The sequence below is a fragment of the Polypterus senegalus genome, chromosome 8, assembly GCF_016835505.1.
Source record: "Polypterus senegalus isolate Bchr_013 chromosome 8, ASM1683550v1, whole genome shotgun sequence".
Taxonomy (NCBI): Eukaryota; Metazoa; Chordata; class Cladistia; order Polypteriformes; family Polypteridae; genus Polypterus; species Polypterus senegalus.
The window spans coordinates 10,735,192-10,763,015 of record NC_053161.1 but is presented as its reverse complement, the minus strand read 5'-3'; the positions used below and the strand labels follow the sequence as shown (position 1 = coordinate 10,763,015).

The following is a 27,824-nucleotide window of genomic DNA, read 5'->3' as shown; positions in this document are numbered from 1 at the left end:
ACAGAAATTACCTTCACATTGTACACCTTGTCGAACAAGACCCAACATCAAAGAGGTGCAGCGCTGACATTTTGTAACAGATGTAAATGTTTTTATCTTGAACTGATGAGGTGGAGGCTACACATGGAAGATATTTGGAGAAACATGTTATTAAAAGAAAAACCAAAACAGATTAATAGAGCGAAGGATGAAATTGCAAAAATTAACTGAAGAGGGACAGCTCAGAATAGTATTATCTCTCAAAAAACAAACTGAGGTAATTTATGATAATTAACTAATCACCTTGGTAACTGATGAAGATGTTGGAGCCTTGACAGAGTTTGGCTTGGCTGTTACCTTTTGAATGAGGGATTTTGAGCTTCCCTAGGAAAGAAAAATGTAATAATGCTAGAACTGTGTGACTGAACCTTAACATGACCCAGTATAAAAAGAAAGAGGAAAAAACTGATATTCTGTATTACAACTGGAGTTCCAACAGACAATAGAACGCAGGTGTAAAGAAACTTTCACAATTTGTGTGTGATGGTCAAAAAATAATTGGAATAGCAGAAGACCAGTTCATTTATTTAAAAAAAAATTATGCAGATAGTGCTTCATGTCTGTTAGCAATTCACATGTTACAGGATTGTTTAGATTTCCCATAAGGAAATATCAAATATACTGTGCCAGTTTCTTGTAGCTTATATACTGTTAACGACCTAACTCGTACTGCATGGGATGAGCTACTGTGAAATCTGCATTTTAGCATGCTTACTTAAAATGAAAAACTGTTTCTTTCTTTTATTAAGCTATCGAAATCACTTATGAATCCACATATAGTGCCTTCTCATGGAGCCATACTCACATCATTTATGTCTGCAACTTCCTTTTCCACCTCTTCTTCTTTTTGAGCCTCAGGAATCACCTCAGGAAATCCAGAGAATGCAATTGAATTGTTCTGTTGGGTGGGATGAAGCAATTATTTTGTAATTGATCACACTGAAGGTTTTCTTGATCATTAAAAAAGGAGTCTGTCATGTTCATCTTTACTGTATTGTGAAAGCAATAATTTGCTAAATGAACTGTACTTGCTATGTTTTCATTTTTTATATATATTGATTACGTTCCCATCAACATTTACAAATCTAGATGTGATTTGTATTACAGAATAAAGCATGTTACAATACTCATTGATAGTTTTTTAATTTAAAAACTCTGCATCTACAGGCAGAACTCCATCAACCTCTGGGCTTCATCATGACATTTGGGACTCTAGAAGGGTTTATTAGATGTGAACAAAGTTCCATGGATTAAAAAACCCTCTCACCACCAGTATAGTAAGCTTGGAGTCGGCAGCCAAGCAGTAGGTTACAGGAAGAGTGGCAAGACAGAGAGTGTTATATAGGAGATGAGTGTTTTTAAAACCAGGCAAGGTCTTTGGGCCCATATATGTCCAAAGAGGCACCCAGACTCCTGTTTTGCTATTTTTAATTGTTATTTTGTGTTTTACTCCCTCTGAATTTGATTATATCATTCCTGTTATGACTTGACTTGACTTGACTGATATGACTATGAGTCTTATTTCTGGTTGTTTTAGCATCTTTGATTTTTTCTTTTTGTGTTGGGGACAACTTGTGAGCTCCCCATATATCCCACACTAGAAAAAGGAGAAACTATTATAGACATTTGGAACATAAAATATATTATGAATATAAAATATTCAATAATATATATATATTATTGATTTCAGTACAGCAGAAAAAAATGGGTTTTTAAAAGAACTATGCCTAACATGCCATTCAGAAGCATATTCTGTTCACATCTTCAATTCTCCTTTGGAGAATGATGCCAGGGATACGGCCTTATAAAACCAGGCTGTTGCCAATTTAACTCTTGCCAGAAGACACTGAACCAAAATAACACTAGAAATCTTCAGAATAATCAAACATAGTCATCTACTTTAATGGTTAGAATGCAATAAAATGTACAATTGTCTCCTACTTCAAAGTCTTCTTTTAATATGTTAGTTTAACAAAACTTTTAACAAATAACGGCAGGACTTCATCACTCACCTCAATAGGAGACAAAGGCATTAATGTTATAATGGACTGCCGTGGCCCAGTGCCTTCAAAAGGAAAATAGTAATTTTTTTAAACATTTTTCTTATTTAAAAGCAATAAAATTTATCAAACTTGCCACTTTCTCAATAACTTAAACAACAGAAGAATCTAGAGAACAAAAGTATGGTATCCATATCAATATTTTGGTGAAAAGTAATTAAATTATCCTTCAACAGGTAACTAAATTGACAAATCTGATTAATGCATAATGTGATATTATCTAGCCCTGCCTAAATTCATACAGTGTGTAAGAGATCCCATGAACATGAAGAACAGACAATAAAAAAGTAAAAAAAAAAATTTACATAAATTACAGAATTAGGGGCATTATGACATTTTACTTTTATACTAAATAAACAGGGAGAGTACTAGCAACATAATATTTAACAAATTGCAAAGATGACAAAGTGGATAAGCACAGACATACTGTATGTTGTGAAAGAGCAGGTTTACCTTCAAAGGCCTGTGACTTCAACTCATTCTTAAGTCTCTCCACTTCAGCCTTTAACTCACTGTTCTGCTTTTCTGCTTCCTGAAGCTTACTGAAAATTTGAATAGAGTACATATTTTTTACTAAGTTGTGGTTTTATCACTATATTCTCTGCAGTATTAGCTGTTAGAAAAGTATTACGTTTCAATTAAAATCACTGCAGTATTCTGCATATTAAACTATACACAAATGTTCATAATGTCTCAGTTATGATTTTTTTTTTTTAAATACACAATTCTGCAACACTGTTGAGGTTTTAGCACAATGTGTGTGATAGCAGTACTGCTGCCTTACAGATCCAGCCTCACTTTCCAGGGCTAGCCCCTGCCTCGTACCCACTGCTGCAGGATTAAATAGCTTGAGAATTCATGTTCAAATAAACATTCCCATTGCCAACAGAGCCCAACTCTGCCTCACCATTCACATGTCAGACTGGTTGCCTTCAACTTGTTAAGTTCCTCCTGCAGACCTTGCTTGGCTCGGAGTTCTGCATCCAGCGCAGACTGAAGCTCTAAGCGTGCAGAGGCTTCCATCTTCTGAAGTCGGCGTGCTTTCCATTGATTGTCCTAATGGAGGCAAAAAAATAAATACTGGTGGATGTATGTTAGACCTTCCAGAAATTAATTGTTTAGCAAAATGTAAAGGGAGCAGGCTTCCTATTAAAATGATCAGTTTAATACACAGACAAATCTACAAAAACTGCTCCATTAACAAAGCCAGTGATCCTGTCCTGTTCACCTGTTTTGCACTGGAGCGATCTACAGCTCTGAGATTTTCCATCTCTTCAGACAAACGAGTGGTGAGGGCTTGAAGGTAGGAGCGAGAGTCTTTCTCATCATTGACCCTACAATGAAAATGAACAAGATTAATCTCCTTAGATGCATTTTCTTACTTCTAGCTATCACACAAAAATAAAACAAAAATGTTCTTTATATAAGGTGAATGACCCTGAAGTCCACTTACCACTGAAGAATATCTGTAATCTGTGCTTCCCAATTAGCAATGGCTTCCTTCTTCTCATTTAAAGACTGTATTTCTTCCTCCAATAATTTATTTTTGCCCTGCAATTTGTCATTTTCCTCTGAAAGCTAAAAAATAAAGAAAATATTTAACAGAAAAAAAATTCTTGAATCCATCGCTGAGAGTGTAAGACTGTATTAATATTTAGTTCCACAGCTTGTAACGTGTAAAACTCCTTTATACCTTAACGCAAAACACGGGCATGAATAATATCAGTAGAAAATGTGACATACCATGTTAAAGCTTTATTTTTGTGGGTAAGATTTATTTATTTTTATTTAATTTAAAATTATGAAGGCATAGCTACTCTTACTCTACACAACTTTGTGAAATATCAGGAAACAAAGGCACTGTAAATCTACAGCTAAAATTTAAATGCAAGATTCAGTTTACTCCCTTTAATGTATTTGAACAAGATTTCCAATATAGTCTTTCAAATGTTGCATAAAATCATAAATACCTTAGCAGCTCTTCCCATCCTTGACACACATAAAATAAATCCAGTAAATAGCAGTATCTTATATTTTTGCTGTTCACATATTTTCATCCCCACCACAAAACTCCAGTAAGACTGACTAATGTGATAAAAAGCAGTTTGAACTGAAGGAATGAAGGTGGCCTTTTTTGTGCGTAGCTATATGATCAACACCTGACAACAATTTCCAATCATAATATGACTAAGTAACCTAATTACAACTATAATAATGGTGCCAGGGTAGCACCGTGGCACAGTGGTAGCACTACTGCCTCATAGCAAGGAGACCAGGGTTTGCATCCTGGGTCCTCCCTGTGGGGGTTTCCTCCCACTGTCCAAAGACATGTAGGTTGGGTGAACTGGCACGCTAAATTAGCTCTTGTGTGTATTTGGGGTGTGTGTGTGTGTGTTTGCTCTGTAATGGACTGGCACCTTTGCACTTTAAGCTAGCTGGGATAAGTAACCCCTCCGGAACCCTGGTCTCGGTTAAGCAGATTAGAAAATGATGTGACATGACATGAATGGTACCAATAATAAGGCGACCTTTAATTACTTTTTTTTTTTTTTAAATAACTAAAAGACAACAGATCTCAAATTCTGCATGGTCAACTGCAGATGCTAGGCTATATGCAGAATACAGGGTTATGTACTAAATATTCAGCAATCATGAGAACATGTGATATAAAATTGGAATTTAATGGAGTCCAATTTTGTATACCTAATATCTTTTAAAATTAAATGTATGTGTTCTATCCATTATTTCATGTGAGTGCAATTGATATAGTCCGCTTTGGGAAAATTGTTAAGTAAAATTTATTTAAAATATTTGATCTGAAGTGTGTGCAGACTTATTGTTGCTTACTTCACCCTGTGCATGAAACTAACTTAGCACCTGAGACAAAGGCTGTCAAGTGATATACTTTTTGCAATCTAAGGAAAATCAGATTGATTTTGATTCCAACATATGACAGTATCCCGATATTTGAAGCAATATTAGCAGAGCAGCTTCTAAAAGTCAGACTCCTGACAATGAGTTTCTGCATTGTAATCTGACAAAATGCAGTGTTGCAAGTATACAGTCATTGTCATGTGTACATAATACAATGACATTCTTATTTGCGTGCCAGACTGGACATCAGGGATTCTTGAAGCCCAAGTCCACTCAGTAGTCTGTATGATTAGCTTGGTAGTTTGGTTTCTTGTATTCAGCTGCTATTTTATTTGCAGCTTGTGTATTTAAACAGAGTGTGACAATGCTAGGACTCATGGCTATGCAGCATCAGAGTTCAATCAGTAGTCCATAGATTTCTGGGACAAGTTGCCTGATTGAGTTAAACTTCAGCACATTATTTGAAAGCCACATGCCTTAGCAATATGGTTTTTTCAAGATGGTAAGCAGTGACTGTAAAATGCTTCCAAGACCCAAGGTAGGAGCGTCTTACCAGAGTTTATTCAGTAGGTGTTGCAAAAAGGCCTACAAACTCAGTGAAATATGTGTCAGTTTTGCCTATTGCATGTGGAATTGATTGGAAATTTTAAAAATCAATTCCTGTACCTTTTTTGGCATACTTCTCTAGGGTTTATGCACCTCAAACAGTAATTCAGTCAGGATTCTGTTAAAAAAAAGATGTCAAACTGGACTATGTGGTGGGGTCCGTGTACTTTTTGGTATTTGAAATTTCATTTTAGAAGCAAAAACGAAAAAACAAAAATGAAAGAAATTTTCAGATTTTGATTTTTGATTAAAGAATAAAATGAGAGAAAATAAGGTATTTTGTAATTCTGTGATAACAAATAGCAGTCATAAAGTTAAAATTACACACACTTTTCTGGATTTATTTGTGATTCAAATAATGAAAGTGTAATAGCTCAAAAACAACAAAACAGACGCATTTTTGTTGTCTGAAACCGTAAGTACTTCTTCTTCTGCATGATTTTTGACGACACGTACGAACCTCCCAACGTCCTCCTCACAAGACATTGACCGACGGCCTTGAAGCAAAAACGAAAAAACAAAAATGAAAGAAATTTTCAGATTTTGATTTTTGATTAAAGAATAAAATGAGAGAAAATAAGGTATTTTGTAATTCTGTGATAACAAATAGCAGTCATAAAGTTAAAATTACACACACTTTTCTGGATTTATTTGTGATTCAAATAATGAAAGTGTAATAGCTCAAAAACAACAAAACAGACGCATTTTTGTTGTCTGAAACCGTAAGTACTTCTTCTTCTGCATGATTTTTGACGACACGTACGAACCTCCCAACGTCCTCCTCACAAGACATTGACCGACGGCCTTGAAGTTACACTGGCATCAGCAGAGGATGGACCATCACGTTGTTTTCCAGAACAGTAAAAGAGTGACACTCTGGGACGAGGACATGACTGCAGAAAAACGGAGTCGCATCTTTCCGGTAAAAATACAAACTTTGCTTCATTGATGTAGCAGTTGTTTTATGAACATTATTGTTATTACTTACTGTGAAACAGCGAACATTTGGTGATTTCATTTACTAACACTAAGTCTGGCAATTTTTATAGTGCTAGCATTCTGAATGTGTGTAAATGTGTGAATGGTTCCTCATTGACAAATGTAACACATGTTAAGAAAACTTTCTGTAAATCACGTCGCTCTACTAACGTGTTACACTTCTGCGCACTGTTAATACTCAAAACGTTTACTAGCTATAGTAGCCGGTAAAAGTCAATGAGCAACCATTCAAAATGCTAGCACTCTAAAAATTGCCAGACTTACTGTTAGTAAATGAAATCACCAAATGTTCGCTGTTTCACAGTAAGTAACAACAATAATGTTCATATAAGAGCTGTTAATTCAATGAAGCAAAGTTTGCAAAGCTTGTATTTTTACCTGAAAGATGCGACTCAGTGTCCTCGTCCTGGAGTGTCACACTTTTACTATTCTGAAAAACAACGTAACGGTCCATCCTCTGCTGAAGCCATGCAGTGTAACTTCAAGGCTGTTGATCGATGTCTTGTGAGGAATATGTTGGGAGGTTTGCACGTGTCTTCAAAAATCGCGCAGAAGAAGAAGTACCTCTGTTTTCAGACAACGAAAATTCGTTGGTTTTGTTGTTTTTGAGCTATAACACTTTCATTATTTGAATCACAAATAAATCCAGAAAAGTATGTGTAATTTTAAGTTTATGACTGCTATTTGTTACCACAGAATTACAAAATACCTAATTTTCCCTCATTTTATTCTTTAATCAAAAATCTAAATCTGAAAATTCCTTTCATTTTCGTTTTTTCATGTTTGCTTCTAAAATGAAATTTTAAATACCAAAAAGTACACGGACCGTGGTGGCTGCAGATTTTTATCTTTTCCAATTTTTATGGACATTGAAACATGGGTTTGTGACTTTGTTTTACAAGCCTGGTATGCTACACTGCTTTAGAGCAGTGGCCATTTATTGAGATTTATGAGAATAATTCAAATTTAAATCAAAAATGCTCTTAAGAAGATAAATACGAACCTTCTCCACATCTTCACTGAGCTTTTTCATTGCATCCTTCAGAACATTCTTTTCTCGCTCTTGTTTGTGCTGAAGTTCTGTTAACATTTCCTCATGCTCTTGAAGACTAAATAAATAATTTAACAAGTAAAAAAACGTTAAGGCAAGCGTGCATCTTAGTTTACATTCAGTCATCTCAAAAATTGTCATTTTATTTCCTCACAATACCTTTGGTTTCTAGCCTTGTCCAGTTTCTCTTTCAGCATGTTGACTTCACTTTGCAATGCTGTCAATTGACTCTCACTGTCTCGAAGTTCATTTTTAACAGTCTTCAGCTCTGTTGTGTGGAGTAAGACATGCTGGGATAGCTCCTCGTCTTTTTCTGCCTGCAGTCTCTCAAGTTCCGTTCGTAATCGAGAGAGCTCTTGTAGGGTATCAGATGGCACTCCCAGCTGACTCGAAGAAAGACCTGGTCTCTTCTGAAAGGAATTTTTTTTTTAATAAATATAACTTAAGAGATGTGTGGAGATTAGGAGGCCTAATACAAGGTTTATAATATGACCTTACAATACATTTATTTCTAATAGATAAAATAACATTCTCCGTTCTCTAACTTGCTTAATTTCATTTCAAGGATGTAGGAGGCCAGAGCTGGCTTTCAGTAATTTCTGAGAAGTTTATATAAATAATTCTTAACTAAAATTATTTAAAACAAGTAGGTAAACTCTAGTTTCATTATTCATTCATCCACACATATTACATATCTGCTTGGTTCAGTATACTGTTGTTGGAAAAAAACTTCAATGAGGCGTTTATTCTTTAAACGTGCTTTTCTCATTGGACTAGCTCAGAGTAGTAGAAAGAGTCACAGATATGAGATACTAGCGGGGTTACCTAGCTCTGTCCAGGAAATTACCCAAGATAATAGGTCTCAGTTTTAGTGCCGGGTGTTAATCTGATGCATCAGAAGTACAATGTAAGTAACCAAGTACTTTTCTGTATACAATATTTGTTTGTCCACCCCCACCCAAAGGGGCTAATAGCATACCATACCATACCATTTGCTAAGCCTGCTTAATCCTGGTCAGATTTGCTGGGGAACTAGACAAGCAAATCAGCAAGCACAGGGTGCAAGGCAGGCAATAAATATCCTTTGACTGGGATGGTAAACACAAACCCACACATCACTGCCAATTTAGCATTGCCAAACCACTTAACCTGCAAGTCTCTGGACTGTGGAAGAAATACAGATCACCTGAAGGAAAAACTCTCACAGACTGGAGGAGCAGTGATGATGTTGGGGTTATGGGCAGCAGCAGATGGGGTTCTCTTCCATGTCATTTGCCCCGGATTTTAGATGCACCACCAATGATGCTTGAAAGCTCCCTTGTATCTTGTCTCATGGACTTTATAATCTAGCGATTATTGACAGCCTAGTCACCCTTCATCCAACGGCGCATTCTAATATGCATGGACAACTGGCAAAAACTTTTTGAAGAGCATTTTCAATAAATTATTTAAATGTCCCTTAGACTACATAAAAACTCCATGGGGGGTCCTGCTTCAGAGAGCTAAATCTTGCAATGTCACTGACAGGGAAAATAGGCAAACTTAATGTATGTAGGGCTCAGAACATGGACTTTGGTCCTCTTACTGTGAGGCAGCAGCACTACCATAGCACCATCATGCTGCTTAGTCTTGAATATGCTACTTACAATTGCACATGAGTAAAATATTCCTGTCAAAGATCAATTCTTGCTTTTCCTAATGACCTGGCTTTTGTTGATGTTCACTGCAACACACACTTTTACAGGGAACGGTATTCTTTGGAGTTCAAACAGATAATAGTAGGAATAATGGGAATCCAACATCACCAAATTTCAATCAAATCAGTCAAAGAATTTTTGTGATTTTGGGGTATTTACTTTTTCTACTATCGTAGGGAGTGTTTTTAACTCCTAGTAGGGAGTGTTTTTAACTCCTAAATATCGATATATGGAAGTGTCCATTCTCAGTGGATACCTACTTGCCTAAATGTTCCATTCTGACAAATTGCAGCTTTTTAACAAAATGGGAAATACAGTTTATGTTAATGAGTAAGTAAATGAGTTGGGCAGTCAACTTTGCAATTATATATTATACATAGATTCTACAGTCATTCTACTTCACAGCTTTTGAAAGTGGAAAAAGTGAAGTTCTTCATTATTGGAAAATAAAATCTGTGCTAATACTGTACCGCATTAATCTTTAGCATATTAGCTCAAGTAATTAACTGATGCAAGTCAAAATAAAAAATGTCACTTTAATATAAATTTGCATTTGTGTAGTAATACTTCCTGGCAAACTACAGTATAAAACACATCCTGCAAACAAAAAACATACTCATAAAAATAAAAGAATAGTGATAAGGGAACATTGCAGAGTTTGCTTTGCCAGAAGTTCAGTAAAATCATGGAAATGTCTGCAATATTCAACAAACCTGGCGAAATGCATTAAAGTCAGTAGGAGAAGGAGGAAATGAACTAGTTTTGAATGGATTATAATGGTGTAATGGTCTTTTAAATGTCCCTGGGGGCTAAGGAAACGTCTGGCAACTATGCTGGACAAATTATTCTGACCATATATATATATATATATATATATATATATATATATATTCTGAGCTGTGAGGCAGCAGTGCTAACCAATGCACCACCGTGTCTCATACAACAAAAGATGAAGAGAGAAAATGAATATTACAAACAAGATACAACAGAGGGGCACAGACTAGTAATAAGTAAACATCTACATCATTGCACTTGCAGAGTTCTACTCTTGGGGCACTAACTGGCTATGCCACAAAACAGCTGTGCTGGACTGGTTCATTCCATTGTTTGAAATCATACAGGAACAAAAAAAGATATTCCAGCTGCATCTGTGCAGGTGCTTCTTGTCCCATCAAGAAGAAAGAAATGCCTTGTAAATAGTATGTTTTTGCTTTTTATTATTTCTCAATGTGCCCTGTATTTTCTGATGAGAGAAGAGGGAGTGGGAGGGCTCCTTTAAGGGTTGTTTTGGATTGCAGCTGTGCACATGGCTAATTTGCATAGACAATGCTATGTATCCGTTCTGGTAATCTTCTCATTAAAATCCGCTAATATCATTTGCCGGGCACAATTTTTAAAGCTTTAATTATTTTTTAAAACACATATAGGAAGCAATTCAACCTGTGTTTCTTAATCTTTGTGGCTTCAGAATCCAATTTTACCTTTTTAAGTTTACTGATAACCCACATGCAGCACTCAAAGTCTAAAAATGGGCTTGGGAGGTTGAAATGACTGCAAGAGCAAGTTTTTCTCCCTTGGTAAAAACTGTACAGTGAGGGAAGGGAAAAATATGGGCTGGCACTGTCAAAAACTTAAACAGACTAGGTGCAGGGGGTGTTTCAGTACATCTCAGCAGCTAAAATGGCCTATTTTGTTTCCTCTCGTGCCTGCAACCCAGTAACGGCCATGTTGGCAGCATGATGATTTTCCGATGTTGCTATAAAATGTCATTGTGCATAAATCACAGTATATTGTACACTGAGTACTTCCATTGTCATGCTCATTTTCACATTTTTTATTTCAAAAATCTAATTATCATATAGCATAGAACTAAATTGTCAAAAGCATCTTGGGCAACTTTTACTGGAAGAACCAGAAATAAACACAATGGTAAAGTAAAACGTTTACAAAGGTCCAGTTCTCTTGGGTAAAAGAGACAGACCATATTGACTGGGCTTTAGTCATCAGCATGTCCATTTATGCCTTTTTCTTTTCTTTGTATATTCGAAGCACAGTACGGTAATAGGTACAGTGCATCCGGAAAGTTTTCTCAGAGCATCACTTTTTCCACATTTTGTTATGTTACAGCCTTATTCCAAAATGGATTAAATTCATTTTTTTCCTCAGAATTCTACACACAACACCCCATAATGACAACGTGAAAAGGTTTACTTGAGGTTTTTGCAAATTTATTAAAAATAAAAAAACTGAGAAATCACATGTACATAAGTATTCACAGCCTTTGCTCAATACTTTGTCGATGAACCTTTGGCAGCAATTACAACCTCAAGTCTTTTTGAATATGATGCCACGAGCTTGGCACACCTATCCTTGGCCAGTTTCGCCCATTCCTCTTTGCAGGACCTCTCAAGTTCTATCAGGTTGGATGGGAAGCGTCGGTGCACAGCCATTTTAAGATGTCTCCAGAGATGTTCAATTTGATTCATGTCTGGGCTCTGGCTGGGCCATTTAGGACATTCACAGAGTTGTCCTGAAGCCACTCCTTTGATATCTTGGCTGTGTGCTCAGGGTCATTGTCTTGATGAAAGATGAACCGTCGCCCCAGTCGGAGGTCAAAAGTGCTCTGGAGCAGGTTTTCATCCAGGATGTCTCTGTACATTGCTGCAGTCATCTTTCCCTTTATCCTGACTAGTCTCCCAGTTCCTGCCGCTGAAAAACATCCCCACAGCATGATGCTACCACCACCATGCTTCACTGTAGGGATGGTATTGGCCTGGTGATGAGCGGTGCCAAACGTGACGCTTGGCATTCCCACCAAATAGTTCAATCTTTGTGTCATCAGACCAGAGAATTTTGTTTCTCATGGTCTGAGAGTCCTTCAAGTGCCTTTTGGCAAATTCCAGGCAGGCTGACATTTGTGTTTTACTAAGGAGTGGCTTCCGCCTGACCACTCTGCCATACAGGCCTGATTGGTGGATTGCTGCATAGATGGTTGTCCTTCTGGAAGGATCTCCTCTCTCCACAGAGGACCTCTGGAGCTCTGACAGAGTGACCATTGGGTTCTTGGTCACCTCCCTGACTAAGGTCCATCTCCCCTGATCGCTCAGTTTAGATGGCCGGCCAGCTCTAGGAACAGTCTTCAACAGGTTTCAAATTTCATCCACTTAAGGATGATGGAGGCCACTGTGCTCATTGGGACCTTCAAAGCAGCAGAAATTTTTCTGTAACCTTCCCCAGATTTGTGCCACGAGACAATCCTGTCTCGGAGGTTCATATACAATTCCTTTGACTTCATGCTTGGTTTGTGCTCTGACATGCACTGTCAACTGTGGGAACTTATATAGACAGGTGTGTGTCTTTCCAAATCATGTCCCATCAACTGAATTTACCACAGGTGGACTCCAATTAAGCTGCAGAAACATCTCAAGGATGATCAGGGGAAACAGGATGTACCTGAGCTCAATTTTGAGCTTCATGCCAAAGCCTGTGAATACTTATGTACATGTGATTTCTCAGTTTTTTTATTTTTAATAAATTTGCAAAAATCTCAAGTAAACTTTTTTCACGTTGTCATTATGGGGTGTTGTGCGTACAATTCTGAAGAAAAAAATGAATTGAATCCATTTTGGAATAAGGCTGTAACATAGCAAAATGTGGAAAAAGTAATGCGCTGTGAATACTTTCCGGATGCACTGTAAATGTGCTTTTTTGTTAACATTTTGAGAAGCTTATTGCCATCATGTTATTTTGAATGGGAAAACTGTCCATTGGGGCCATGTACACCTATAGTTTGAGCACTCACATTGTGGCAAGTTAATCATGGCGCTTGCACAATTTGAGCACATATATGACTGCCGACTATAATGCAGTTTGAGTAGTTACTTTCCCATACTTTCTTAATATCACAATGTATATGCCTGGTATTATAGTAAGCATTTGTGAAAATTCAGAACATAGCTGCTACCGCTCTGTGATGTCACGCTGGCTTCACAAAGCATCATGGGATGCTTGGAAAAAAATGTTTGCTTAGGTTGGCCACTAAGAAAATGTTAGGCAAACAAGGTTACCACTGAACACAGTATATTTGCTGCGAAAAACATTTTGGTGAATTTTCACTGACAACACTAAGGAAATAGGTTATACGTACACAATTCATCTGTTTGCTCTCAAAATATTTTCCTCTGTGTTGATTAAGTACACAGATTTCATTATTGTTACTAAGAGAAAATCAATCCTAAATGCAGAATTACAGAAGTCTTAATAAATAAGATGTTTCAATATATAAATGAATTGTTTGCAGAAAAAGTGGCACATAAATGAGTACACTAACCTTTATGATGTCCAGCTCTTCTTCTAGCTGTTTGCCATATGATTCACTCCTTTCTCTCAGTTTACGTTGCTTTGTAGCTTCAGCACCCGACTCCTCAGCCATGTTCTCTAGCTATCAAAAACACAAAAATACGTGTTAGAAACTATTCAAAACATCTGGAATTGCCATTACGTCCTAATTCTTATAGTGAATAGTTTTAAATATAAATTGCTCCATTTTCAAATCTTAGATTACCTGATAAAAATAAACTTGGCAATTTAAAATATTATAGGGAAAAAAAAAAAAAAAAAAAAGAGGCAAATGATGCAATGGCAAATTTTATGACAGGAGGTAATTAATAACATTCTTCAAATAATAAATGTTTCACAAAGTCTTCCTAAGTTAATTACAATACACACATGCAAATAGATTTTAAAATTATTAAAATCATTAACAGTAGGCTCTATGAATTGAAGTTAATGACAATGTTAAGTATAGTACAATAAGCTAAGACTAAATGCCAATAGAAGTCAGGAATATGTAACTACAATATATGTAGATCTCAGCAAAAATAAACCTTTGAGAATCTTTGTTACTAATGAAAATATAAAACTATGATGGTTTTATCTAAATCAACTGGCTACTCCCTTTTTCCTGGTGCATTCTAGAATGTACAGTAGAGGAAGTTGAGTGTCCCACCTATGACAAAATACAATGAGATGTGAGGTTGGGTCTGTCACTGATAACTCTTATATCTCTCACTGACTAGGAGGTCCTCTTCTACCATTCTATGAGATAACTTATAACAGAAACAGAAAGTAAGAGACATAAAAGTTAGATATCGATCAAAAACAAGCTTAGAATTTCTTAATGCCAAAAATCAAAAATGACTAGTGATAGTTTTGATTAAAGCCAAAAATTATATCCTCATATCCTTATACTTTAACCAAAAATAAATATTGCATGGCTTGGGGGGTCCTACTACACAAGAGAAAGGAATCTAATAGAAATCTGACACAACAAAACCCTCTGTGGCTTGCAGTTCAAAGAAGCTAATACATAAATGCATTGATTCCTTAAGGGGCAACTTAAGTCTACTATTGCAACACTTGGTAAAAATACTGGATAAAATTTTTATTGTTAAACTATATTTTTTTATTATGCATTACAAAATTATCTAATAATTCTAAATCCAAAATGACCTAGAATCCATACATATCAAATGCATTGAACCCTGTGCTGTGTCACACTGTCCAGAAGGTTTTACAGATAAAGCTGTATTTTCTAGATTTAAGAACAGCCCCTTAAAATCTTTAACCGATAAAGCACTTCCATATCAAATTAAGGTATGCAAAGTAAGGTAAGAGTACAAACATCCACAGGATTAGTTTAATAAAAAAATTAACATCAGATTACAAGCAGCACATCATCTCAGAGAAACCACTTGACAGATCAGAAATGTGAAACTGGATTCTGTTATACTGTAAAACTGTTAAAAAAGTAAAGAGTGAAGCCAAGAACCACTTCCAAACTGGACTCTGTTCATACATACATCAAGATGCCAAAATTAAAAATATGACACAGCAATGTGTTATTATAAGGCCAAAATGTACTAAACTATGACTAGATTTTCATAATTTGTGCCTAACTGCTACAAAGATACTTAGTAGAAATAAACTACATTTTGTGTGCTGTTGTAAAGATATGATAGAAGTAGGGAATGTTCAAAAAGTGTATTCATTTCTCCACAACAGGTCATATCATCCAAATGACTTACAGCCCTGAGAAGATGAGCAATTCTAGTCTTTCACTTTTCACTCTTTGTTTCCCAAATATTCAATTAAACAGATGATGAACATGCACACAGGTGTATACATAGCCAACCCTGATGATGAAGTGCTGGTCTTTAAGTTTTTTTGCATTTCATTGTTAATTGGCAGTTGGTTATTAAAACAAGGAATAATTAAAAATAGCAAATGTAGATGTTTAAGACTAAAGATGCAATTAGTTAATAAATATGTTGATTCAGCAATAATCAGTTTCTGAACAAGATATTGGATTGGAACAAAAACTTGCAGCCACTGCAGCTCTCTGGGGAAACTTGGCACCTTTACCATAGACAGTGCCAATTCCTGAATCTTAGCAATTTTCTTTTACTAGTCAACTGGCACATCCTGCAAAAACTTTCATCTTGGTGCAAACTTTAATTGTAAACATACAGCTCTGCATAAATTATTTTTGAAAATGAAATGGGGAAAAAAACAAATTCATAATTGATTAATATAGTACATAGATATAAGAAATAAAGAAATTAGAAAGAAAATGATAAATTATACAGTAGTCAATGAAAGGCTACAGATATGGCAAAATATTTCATAACAAAACAAAATCAGGCATAATTGATGAGGTTGCTACACTGGTAATCATTTCAGTCCTGGCCTCGACTTTGCCCAAAACATGCAGATGAATTGCAAGCAGTTGTACTTTGGCACTTCCAGGTGATGTACTCATCTGAAAAAACTGGTAAGCAGGTGGTTGCTTTCAACTCCCCATCCTTTGCTTTCTGTGCATATTGAACTCAAAAAAGCTCTCAATATGCATCAACCAGACAGATATTAAAGTTGACTAATAAATACTTTAAAATTTAACTCCACTAACAGTTTGAAAAGTTTTAGACCCTGAGGTTGTGGGGTTCAAATCCCACTACTGACACTGTGGTACAATGAGCAAGTCACTTGACCTGCCTGTGCTCCAATTGGAAATCCAAAAACAAATGTAACCAATCGTATCATAAATGTTGCAAGTGGCCTTGGATAAAGATGTTAGCCAAATAAGTAAATACATATAATGTATGTTTTCAGTTAAAGACATTATGTCACAAAAAAAAAATAACATCAAAAGCATTTTATGGTCAACACAAATTCATTCAATGCACTTTACTTGTTGAGCATGGCTTTAATCCTAGGAGTACTCTGCAACTGCAGTTCTGAACACTCCATGCTTTAGGAGCAGACTGCTCGTAGACTAGACAGCATTTGAGAAATACACTAAAAAACAAAACATAGTGAGGTAGGTCACAAAAAGATTGCTCAGTGAGCTGCTCAACTTGGTGAATTACCTCCTTTTTAGATTTTTCCACTTTCCTCAGTTCCTGGCGAAGGCTTTCAACTTTAGCCATGACAACCTCCATCTCCTCTTCTTTATCCCTCAACTGTCGGGAGAGCTTTTGCCTCTGCGAACGAGCCTCTGTCTGCTTTTCTTCCATGTCCTGTAATTCTTTAACAGCTTGCTTCAGCTTAGTCTGGGCCTCATTTAATTCCTTTGCCAGGACCTTCAACTTTTCTTGTGTCTCCACTAACTCCTGAAAATCAAAGAAGGCCATAAGTTAAAAATGTACAGATGGCTATTTATAACATAACCCAGTAACAGACCTGAAGGAGTCTAATGTATGAACAGTTTTGTGGTGATAAATATTTGAATTTATGGTTTCAATTAATTTGTCGACAACATTTAAATACTTGTTTCTTTATTCTCCACAAAGATGTTAAACAAGTTATACTGAAGCTTTGAAAAAGCAGGAACCACCTTATTAAAACAATGCTCAAAAGTGTTCACCTCATTGAATAAATGGAAAATTTTAATTGCTTGTATTAATCAAAATTAATTGCCTTTGCAAGACATCTCACAGCAAATACACCATTAACAAAACATAGAGGTGTGTGAAAAACAGAGCCTTTGGTTGAATTAGATAGTAGAATAAACCTACAAGTTTAAGTTTTAATTCACTGGAAAACAGAATCAGGAAATATCAAATCAAAGTCAAAAAATATAATTTAGTCACTGATTAACAACTCCTATGTCAAGAAACTGATCTGAACAGTTAATTCTGAATAATGTATGTATATAAACAACCAACAGAAAAACTATAACCTTATTTACGGAATCCTTCTCCTGTTTGGTAGAACGTAGCTGGTTTTCCAGGGTTTTGATCTGCTTAGACTCATCTTCTCTCTTCTGCTTTGTTGCTTCATTACTTTCCAGCTGACTCTCTGAAATATAGCATGTAAACTGTCAGAACAGCCCTAAAAATGTGGGTATCTAAATTCAACACAGTAGCAAAAGTTGGAATATTTAATGTACACAAATAAGGGAAAACAAATCTGATTATACATTAAATATAGCTCATAGAAATCTATCACTTGATTGTGCTTTAAAAATGAAATTATAGATAAGAATCAGTTTACATTCTAATTAAAATTATTGGCAGTACTATTATTTTTAAATGTTTGTTAAGTCAGGTAATGTATTGTGTTCTGCTCTTCTCATTGCCAATTCAGTTCAGAGCCAGAACTATGACAGACATAAAAAACATTTTCCAAGGTTTATTGATGTTCTTAGAAACTCAGAACTGAAGATAAATAACATTATCATACATCAATTGACAAATTAACATTAGGTGTAAGCTGTTAACCATTAAAGACTGGCCAAGATAGGTTTTTAAATAACACTACCAGTGTGTTGGGTACTATGGAAATGAAAAATATTATAAAGGTGACTGATTGTAAGTACTGTATAACAATTCAAACTCAGCAACTAAAACAGTTATTTCATTGGACTGCATCTTTTAAGAAAAGAAAACAAAAAACAAACAACATTCTCCCCAAAAGTAAAAGTTGAAAGTTCCATCATTTAGTCCCAACTCAGAAGACACTGACTGCTAACATACAGCTTTCTAGCCAAAACAGAAGACCTTGCTTTGGAATGATTGCTGCCCATAAAACTAGGGTAAAAACACCTACATGTGTTTGCGTAGTAAATGACAATGGAGCTCCACATACATTCTGTTACCATGCCAACTACAGATCATTTACACTAGACTTTTTTGACAAGTAAAAGCATATGCAAAATAAAAATATGTAAAAGGAGGTGTCTAAATAGCAATGCTGGTCTGACGAATCATGTTTTCTTTTACATCGTGTGTATGGCTGGGTGCTTGTGCGTGTTTACTTAGGGAACAGATGGCAGCAGGATGCGTTGTGAAAAAAAGGAGTGTCAGCAGAGATGGTGTGATGCTCTTTGTCATGTCCAGCTGGTAAACCTTGGGTCCTGGCATTCATATAGATGTTACTTTGACACAAACTGTCTACCTAAAGATCGTTGCAGACCACATTCACCCCCTTCATGGCAACAGTATTCCACAATGGTAGTGGCCTCTTTCAACAGGATAATGTACTCTGCCACACTGCAAAGACTATTCAGGAATAGCTTGAGGAACATGACAAAGAGTTCAAGTGGTTGACTTGATCTCCAAATTACCCATATCTCAATGCAATCAAGCATCTATGGAATGTGCTGGGAAACAAGTCGGATCCATGGTGGCCCCACCTCAGAAAATACAAGACTTAATGGATATGCTGCCAACGTCTTGGCATCAGACGGATACTGTCAGAGGTCATTTGGAGTCCAAACCTCAATGGGTCAGAGCTGTTTTAGTGACACAAGGAGGGGTTACACAATATAAGGCAGGTGGATTTGATGTTGTGGCTAATAAATGCATAAAATGTGCATGTCAGCAGGAGATGGTGGATTTCATGTTAATTGTTTTTCAGTTTGTGTGTGTGTGTGTATACAGGGAGTGCAGAATTATTAGGCAAGTTGTATTTTTGAGGATTAATTTTAATATGGAACAAACACAGTGTTATCAGTCAATCCAAAATGTTAATAAACCTGAAACCTGAATGTTTCACAACGGAAATGTGAGTGTGAACATCATCAGGGGAATACATATGTGCGCACAATTATTAGGCAACTATTAGTGTGCAGATTTATTATGCAACTTAAAGGAAAAATGAAAATTTTCCCATCTCACTTGTTTATTTTCATCTGTTATAGTGAGAATAATAAACACCTCAAAATTTACAAATAAACATCTCTGACATTTCAAAAACAATAAATCAATCAATCAATCAATGACCAATATAGCCACCCTTCTTTCCAGTAACAGTCATAAGCCTTTCCATTCATGGAGTATGTCAGTTTCTTGATCTGTTGACGATCAACTTTTTGTGGAGCAGTGACTACAGCCTCCCAGACACTCTTCAGAGAGGTGTATTGTTTTTCTCCCCCGTGAATCTAGCGTTTAAGAAGTGCCCACAAGTTCTCGATAGGGTTTAGGTTAGATGAGGAAGGGGGGCCATGTCATTATTCCTTCATCTTTAAGGCCTTTACTGGCTGGCCACGCAGTGGAGAACTTCGATGCAAGTGATGGAGCATTGGCCTGCATAAAAATCATGGTCTTTTCCTGTATCACTGTTTGAAGAAAGTGTCTTCGAAAAACTGGCAGTAGGTTTGGGAGTTGATTTTGAGGTCATCTTCAATGCAAAAAGGTCCAACTAACTCATCTTTAAAAATACCAGCTCATACCAGTACCCCACCCTCCACATTGGAGTGGAGCTCTGTGCCCATTACTGATCCACAGGTCCATCCATCTGGTCCATCAAGAGTCACTCTCATCTCATCGGTCCATAAAACCTTTGAAAAAAATCTGTCTTCAGATATTTCTTGGCCCAGTTTTGACGTTTCAACTTATGTTTCTTGTTCAGTGGTGGTTGGGTTTCAGCCCTCCTTACCTTGGCCATGTCTTTGAGCACTGAACACCTTGTACTTCTGGGCACTCCAGGTAGGTTGCAGCTCTGGAATATGAAAGTACTGGAGGATAATGGGTTCCTGGTAGCTTCACGTTTGATTCTTCTCAAATCTTTGGCAGTTAATTTGCGTCTTTTGTTCTCAACACATTTCTTGCGACCCTGTTGACTATTTGGAACAAAATGTTTGATGGTTCTGTGATCACACACCAATATCTTAGCAATTCCAAAAGTGCTGTATCCCTCTGAAAGACTTTTTACAATTTTTGACTTTTCAGAGTCAGTTAAATCTCTTTTTTGGCCCATTATGCGTGAGGAAAACTAGCTGCCTAATAATTCTGCACACCTTTATATAGGGTGTTGATCTCCTTAGGCCACACTCTCCCTCATTACACAAATACACATCACCCGACGTGCTTAAATCCAATAAGCATTCAAGTTAATACAGCTTGGAGTTGGAATAAACGCATTAAAAATGATGATATGGTCAAAATACTCACTTGCCTAATAATTGTGCACACAGTGTATATGTGTGTATATACACTCACCTAAAGGATTATTAGGAACACCATACTAATTCGGTGATTGACCCCCTTTCGCCTTCAGAACTGCCTTAATTCTACGTGGCATTGATTCAACAAGGTGCTGAAAGCATTCTTTAGAAATGTTGGCCCATACTGACAGAATAGTATCTTGCAGTTGGAGATTTGTGGGACGCACATCCAGGGCACGAAGCTCCCGTTCCACCACTTCCCAAAGATGCTCTATTGGGTTGAGATCTGGTGACTGTGGGGCCATTTTAGTACAGTGAACTCATTGTCATGTTCAAGAAACCAATTTGAAATGATTCGAGCTTTGTGACATGGTGCATTATCCTGTTGGAAGTAGCCATCAGAGGAGGGGTACATGGTGGTCATGAAGGGATGGACATGGTCAGAAACAATGCTCAGGTAGCCCGTGGCATTTAAACGATGCCCAATTGGCACTAAGGGGCCTAAAGTGTGCCAAGAAAACATCCCCCACACCATTACACCACCACCACCAGCAGCCTGCACAGTGGTAACAAGGCATGATGGATCCATGTTCTCATTCTGTTTACGCCAAATTCTGACTCTACCATTTAAATATCTCAACAGAAATCGAGACTCATCAGACCAGGCAACATTTTTCCAGTCTTCAACTGTCCAATTTTGGTGAGTTTGTGCAAATTGTAGCCTCTTTTTCCTATTTGTAGTGTAGATGAGTGGTACCCGGTGGGGTCTTGTGCTGTATATACATATATATACACACACATACACACACATATACATATACACATACACATACATACATCCATCTTCCAACCTGCTGAATCAGAATACAGGGTCACGGGGGGTCTGCTGGAGCCAATCCCAGCCAACACAGGGCACAAGGCAGGAACCAATCCCGGGCAGGGTGCTAACCCACTGCAGGACACACAAACATACCCACACACCAAGCACACACTAGGGCCAATTTAGAATCGGCAATCCACCTAACCTGCATGTCTTTGGACTGCGGGAGAAAACCGAAGCGCCCGGATGAAACCCACGCAGACACGGGGAGAACATGTAAACTCCATGCAGGGAGGACCCAGGAAGCGAACCCGGGTATATATACACATATACACATATACAGTGGGATGCAAAAGTTTGCGCAACCTTGTTAATAGTCATTATTTTCCTGTAAAAATTGTTGGTTGTTACGATAAAAAATGTCAGTTAAATATATCATATAGGAGACACACACAGTGATATTTGAGAAGTGAAATGAAGTTTATTGGATTTACAGAAAGTGTGCAATAATTGTTCAAACAAAATCAGGCAGATGCATACATTTGGGCACCGTTGTCATTTTATTGATTCCAAAACTTTTAGAATTAATTATTGAAACTCAAATTGGCTTGGTAAGCTCAGTGACAGGGATGGATACAGAAAGCTGTCCCAGAGATTTAAGCTGTCTGTTTCCACAGTTAGGAACATATTGAGGAAATGGAAGACCACAGGCTCAGTTCAAGTTAAGGCTCAAGTGGCAGACCAAGAAAGATTTCGGACAGGCAGAAGCGACGAATGGTGACAACAGTCAGAGTCAACCCACAGACCAGCACCAAAGACCTACAACATCATCTTGCAGCAGATGGAGTCACTGTGCATCGTTCAACCATTCGGCCCACTTTACACAAGTAAGATGCTGTATGCGAGAGTGATGCAGAGGAGGCCTTTTCTCTGCTCACAGCACAAACAGAGCCGCTTGAGGTATGCTCAAGCACATTTGGACAAGTCAGCTTCATTTTGGAATAAGGTGCTGTGGACTGATGAAACTAAAATTGAATTATTTGGGCATAACAAGGGGCGTTATGCATGGAGGAAAAAGAACACAGCATTCCAAGAAAAACACCTGCTACCTACAGTAAAATATGGTGGTGGTTCCATTATGCTGTGGGGCTGTGTGACCAGTGCAGGGACTGGGAATCTTGTCAAAGTTGAGGGACGCATGGATTCCACTCAGTATCAGCAGATTCTGGAGACCAATGTCCAGGAATCAGTGACAAATCTGAAGCTGCGCTGGGGCTGGATCTTTCAACAAGACAACGACCCGAAACACTGCTCAAAATCCACTAAGGCATTCATGCAGATGAACAAGTACAACGTTCTGGAATGGCCATCTCAGTGCCCAGACCTGAATATAAATGAAAATCTGTGGTGTGAGTTAAAGAGAGCTGACCATGCTCGGAAGCCATCAAACCTGAATGAACTACAGATGTTTTGTAAAGAGGAATGGTCCAAAATACCTTCAACCACAATCCAGACTCTCATTGGAACCTACAGGAAGCGTTTAGAGGCTAAATATTGATTTCATTTTTTTTTTGTAGTGCCCAAATTTATGTATCTGGCTGATTTTGTTTGAACAATTATTGCACACTTTCTGTAAATCCAATAAACTTCATTTCACTTCTCAAATATTACTGTTTGTATTATATTAAATCTATATATATCACACCCCAAAGGAGATATATAGATAAATAATATATATAATAAACTGCTCAAAAAAATTAAAGGAACACTTTGAAAACACATCAGATCTCAATGGGAAAAAGAAATCCTCCTGGATATCTATACTGATATAGACTGGGTAATGTGTTAGGAACGAAAGGATGCCACATCGTTTGATGGAAATGAAAATGATCAACCTACAGAGCCCTGAATTCAAAGACACCCCAAAAATCAGAGTGAAAAAATTGTGGCAGGCTAGTCCATTTTGCCAAAATTTAATTGCAGCAACTCAAAATTGTACGCAGCACTTTGTATGGCCCCTGTGTTCTTGTATACATGCCTGACAACATCGGTGCATGCTTCTAATGAGATGACAGATGGTGTTGTGGGGGATCTACTCCCAGATCTGGACCAGGGCATCACTGAGCTCCTGGACAGTCTGAGGTGTAACCTGGTGGCATTGGATGGACCAAAACATAATGTCCCAGAGGTGTTCTATTGGATTTAGGTCAGGAAAGTGTGGTGGCCAGTCAATGGTATCAATTCCTTCATCCTCCAGGAACTGCCTGCATACTCTCACCACATGAGGCCAGGAATTGTTGTGCACCAGGAGCCACTGTACCAGCATAGGGTCTGACAATGGGTCCAAGGATTTCATCCTGATACCTAATGGCAGCCAAGGTGCCTTTGTCAAGCCTGTAGCGGTCTGTGTGACCCTCCATGGATATGCCTCCCCAGACAATCATTAACCCACCACCAAACTGCTCATGCTGAATGATGTTACAGGCAGCATAAAGTTCTCCATGGCTTCTCCAGACCCTTTCACTTCTGTCATGTGCTCAGGGTGAACCTGCTCTCATCTGTAAAAAGCACAGGGCACCAGTGGTGCATCTGCCAATTCTGGTAATCTATGGCAAATGCCAATCGAGCTGCATGCTGCTGGGCAGTGAGCTCAGGGCCCATTAGGGACATGGGGCCCTTGGGTCACCCTCATGTAGTCTTTCTGGTTGTTTGGTCAGAGACATTCACACCAGTGGCCTGCTGGAGGTCATTTTGTAGGGCTCTGGCAGTGCTCATCCTGTTCCTCCTTGCCCAAAGGAGCAGATACTGGTCCTGCTGATGGGTTATGGACCTTCTATGGCCCTCTCCAGCTCTCCTAGAGTAACTGCTTGTCTCCTAGAATCTCCTCCATGCCCTTGAGACTGTGCAGGGAGACACAGCACACCTTCTGACAATGACACGTATTGATGTGCCATCCTGGAGAAGTTGGACTACCTGTGCAACCTCTGTAGGGTCCAGGTATCGCCTCATGCTACCAGTAGTGACACTGGCTGTAGCCAAATGCAAAACTAGTGAAGAAACAGTCAGAAAAGATGAGGAGGGAAAAATGTCAGTGGCCCCCACCTGTTAAACCATTCCTGTTTTGGGGGTCATCTCATTGTTGCCCCTCTAGTGCATCTGTTGTTAATTTCATTAACACCACAGCAGCTGAAACTGATTAACAACCCCCTCTGCTACTTAACTGACCAGATTAATAGCCCATAAGTTTCATTGACTTTATGCTATACTCTGATTAAAAAGTGTTCCTTTAATTCTTTTGAGCAGTATATATATTATATATATATAATATATATAATATAAATATACTAACAAAATACCAGCCTTATGGCGGTGAAGTACTACCTTAAAATTTTTATTAAGAAGAAAATTAAACCTTTTTAAACTGAGGGAAAATACACCAATAATTATTTGTTAAGGATCTCTTTGTATACCACATTGTGAGTCCGGCCCTCCGGTTGTAATATGACCAAGCTGTGCACTGAGCTTACTCTTGAGCATGCAACGTACAGTTAGCCATGTGAACAGTAATGTTGTTTCAAATCTCACAGCTTGGGTTGCTGCTGTCATAATTGGTTTGAGTTTCATGGTGTGTTTCAATTACGACAGTATTTGTAGGAGTTGTGTTGAAGAGACATTCGGCATCTGTCAAGCGCTGCAAGTATACAACCAGTTTCATCGATAACTGCACATCCAGCTTTTGAGAGTTTAAACATTCATAAACATCAAAGTGTCCACTACTGAAATTGTCACGTGTGAATCTAAGATGTTGAAGAGGCATTGGCGATTGTCCAAAGGTGTAAAATATTTGGCCATTTCAGTACACTTGAAAGCGACAACTGAACAATTCAGCGGCAGCCATCAACTCACATGCAGAACCATAGCTGAAGGGCTTAAGCATTTCACTCTTATAGTGCTCCTGTGTAGTATAATTATCTCCTGTACCGTCATCAGTCCACACCTTGAGCCTGTCCCAGTCATTCAATACATAAGACACAATGTTTCTCCAGATATCAAGATTGAGCCTGATATGGCCGTGCAATATGTAACAAAGAGAATGGAAAAGGTAGGTGCCATCTCCGGGCATGGAAACCACTCGGTAAGTGACAGTTCTTTGATCGATGGAGATCACCTTGATAGACATGTTAATGGGGGTACGGTTGGAATGATAAAGGAAATGGGTACCTGAACAATGTAAAGTAAGTCTAAAATACCTACACAATAACTATAATCGTAATAAATGAACAATAAAACAGCGGAGAAGCCGTGGATTAAATAAAAACGCTGTAGTTATCAGCAGGGAGACGTGAATCCCGTGGCGAAGAAAGAAAGGGAATGTAGAGACTGGAGCGACGGATGGCCTTATATAGGCGGGCAGCCAACAACGTGGGAGGTGTTTGGATGGGGGACCCAACACCACCTCACCACGGTGACCGAGCTGCAGAGCTATGGGCCGAATATATGTACGTAAGTAGGATTCAGTTAGCGTTGGGAAACCGCGTATCAAATTTCTTGAAGATTGGCCCATAAGTAAAAAAGACTGTTGAAAAGTTCAATATGGCGGCTGGCAGTGGCATCATACCACCGAAATAAGTACCAAATTTCAGCCTTCTACCTACACGGGAAATTGGAGAATTAGTGACGTTGGAAAGTTCAATATGGTGGCTAAAAGTGGCATCATACCACCGAAATAAGTACGTACATTGGTTTTGGTTAGCGCAGGGAAGCCGCCTACCAAATTTCGTGAAGATGGGGTCAGTCTTCTACCTACACAGGAAGTTGGAAAATTAGTGACGTTGGAAAGTTCAATATGGCGGCCGACGGTGGCGTCCTACCATCGAAATAGTCATACACGCGGTTTGGTTAGCGCAGGGAAGCCGCCTACCAAATTTCGTGAAGATGGGGCCATAAATAAGAAAGTTCAACATGGTGGACGTTCTTGACCGTTATGACCGTGACGTGTAGAATTTCGAAATTAATCCTACCCAACTTTTGTAAGGAAGCTGTAAGGAATGAGCCTGCCATATTTCAGCCTTCCACCCACACGGGAAGTTGGAGAATTAGTGATGAGTCAGTCAGTCAGTCAGTCAGTGAGTGAGGGTTTTGCCTTTTATTAGTATATATATATATCTATATATCTATATCTATCTCCTTTGGGGTGTGAGCAGCTGTTGCTGGGGGTGCCAGAATCCATCGAGGAAGAAAAATTAAAAACATTATTTGTACAAAATATTAATTTATCTGTCCATTCCTAAATAATTAAATGGGCAGGCTATTTTGTATCAGTGCAATACGCTACTTGTTAAAACGGATGACTCCTGCTCTTACGTGCACTTAGTGCTGCGTGGGTATTACATATGTAGGTATCTGTTCAAGTTCTATTTAAATTTTGAATATAAGTAATTTTTATTTAGTCGACAGAAATATGTTTAGTAGGAATGTAAGTTAAATTTAGTCATCATTGCATACATTTTTCTTCACCATAGAAATTTAAAGACTAAATTCAACTTCCATTCCTACCAAAGAGATTTCTGGCGACTAAATTGAACCGACTTGTATCCAAATTCGAGCTATTGAACTGTCGCCTTCCTGCCTGAATAAGTCACCCTCGCTTCGCTCTTACTTTTTTACCGTTCATTTTATCATGGCTAGTTGCGGAAAAATTATAAAATGGAAGGAGGATTACACCGAGTATGGCTTTACCAAAACAATTATTGATGGCAAATAAAGTATCCATTATTCATAAAGCTTCAATTAGTGACCTGTTTTTCTGTGTTAACCTCATATTTTTTCATACTTCTTCTCCAACCAAGGGGGTGTGAGGGTAAAATGGATCGGGAAGCGCCGATATATATATATTGAATATATTGAAATAGTTTTACTGTCAAATAATGCAAACAGTACACGGCACATGTTTCGCCCTAATTCTGGGTTCATCAGGTGTACACACTCACTGCATCCCTTCTCGGGAATCGAACCTCGGACGTCAGCGCTAGAGGCGAAGCCTCTAATGTTGCACCACGGCGTGAGGTTCGTTTATTTGACAGTATGTACATTGGGGTGTGTGTGTGTGTGTATATATATATATTTATATCAGTCAGTTAAGTAGCAGAGGGGGTTGTTAGTCAGTTTCAGCTGCTGTGGTGTTAATGAAATTAACAACAGATGCACTAGAGGGGCAACAATGAGATGACCC

The 27,824-nt window shown here is 37.9% G+C and overlaps 1 protein-coding gene across 1 annotated transcript in view; it reads right to left on the bottom strand.

Annotated features, from left to right (window-relative positions):
- The window catches only part of LOC120533771 (serine/threonine-protein kinase MRCK alpha-like), a 151,989-nt gene that overhangs the window by 17,122 nt on the left and 107,043 nt on the right, over positions 1 to 27,824 (bottom strand). The window contains exons 11-23 of the mRNA XM_039760717.1: positions 17,566 to 17,684; positions 16,754 to 16,996; positions 13,657 to 13,767; positions 7,789 to 8,039; positions 7,582 to 7,687; positions 3,553 to 3,677; positions 3,328 to 3,433; positions 3,007 to 3,155; positions 2,553 to 2,641; positions 2,052 to 2,104; positions 845 to 937; positions 283 to 363; positions 12 to 117 (exon numbers count right to left, since the gene is read on the bottom strand). Coding sequence (XP_039616651.1) covers positions 12 to 117; positions 283 to 363; positions 845 to 937; positions 2,052 to 2,104; positions 2,553 to 2,641; positions 3,007 to 3,155; positions 3,328 to 3,433; positions 3,553 to 3,677; positions 7,582 to 7,687; positions 7,789 to 8,039; positions 13,657 to 13,767; positions 16,754 to 16,996; positions 17,566 to 17,684 — 1,632 coding nt within the window. The remainder of the gene's footprint in view (positions 1 to 11; positions 118 to 282; positions 364 to 844; positions 938 to 2,051; positions 2,105 to 2,552; positions 2,642 to 3,006; positions 3,156 to 3,327; positions 3,434 to 3,552; positions 3,678 to 7,581; positions 7,688 to 7,788; positions 8,040 to 13,656; positions 13,768 to 16,753; positions 16,997 to 17,565; positions 17,685 to 27,824) is intronic.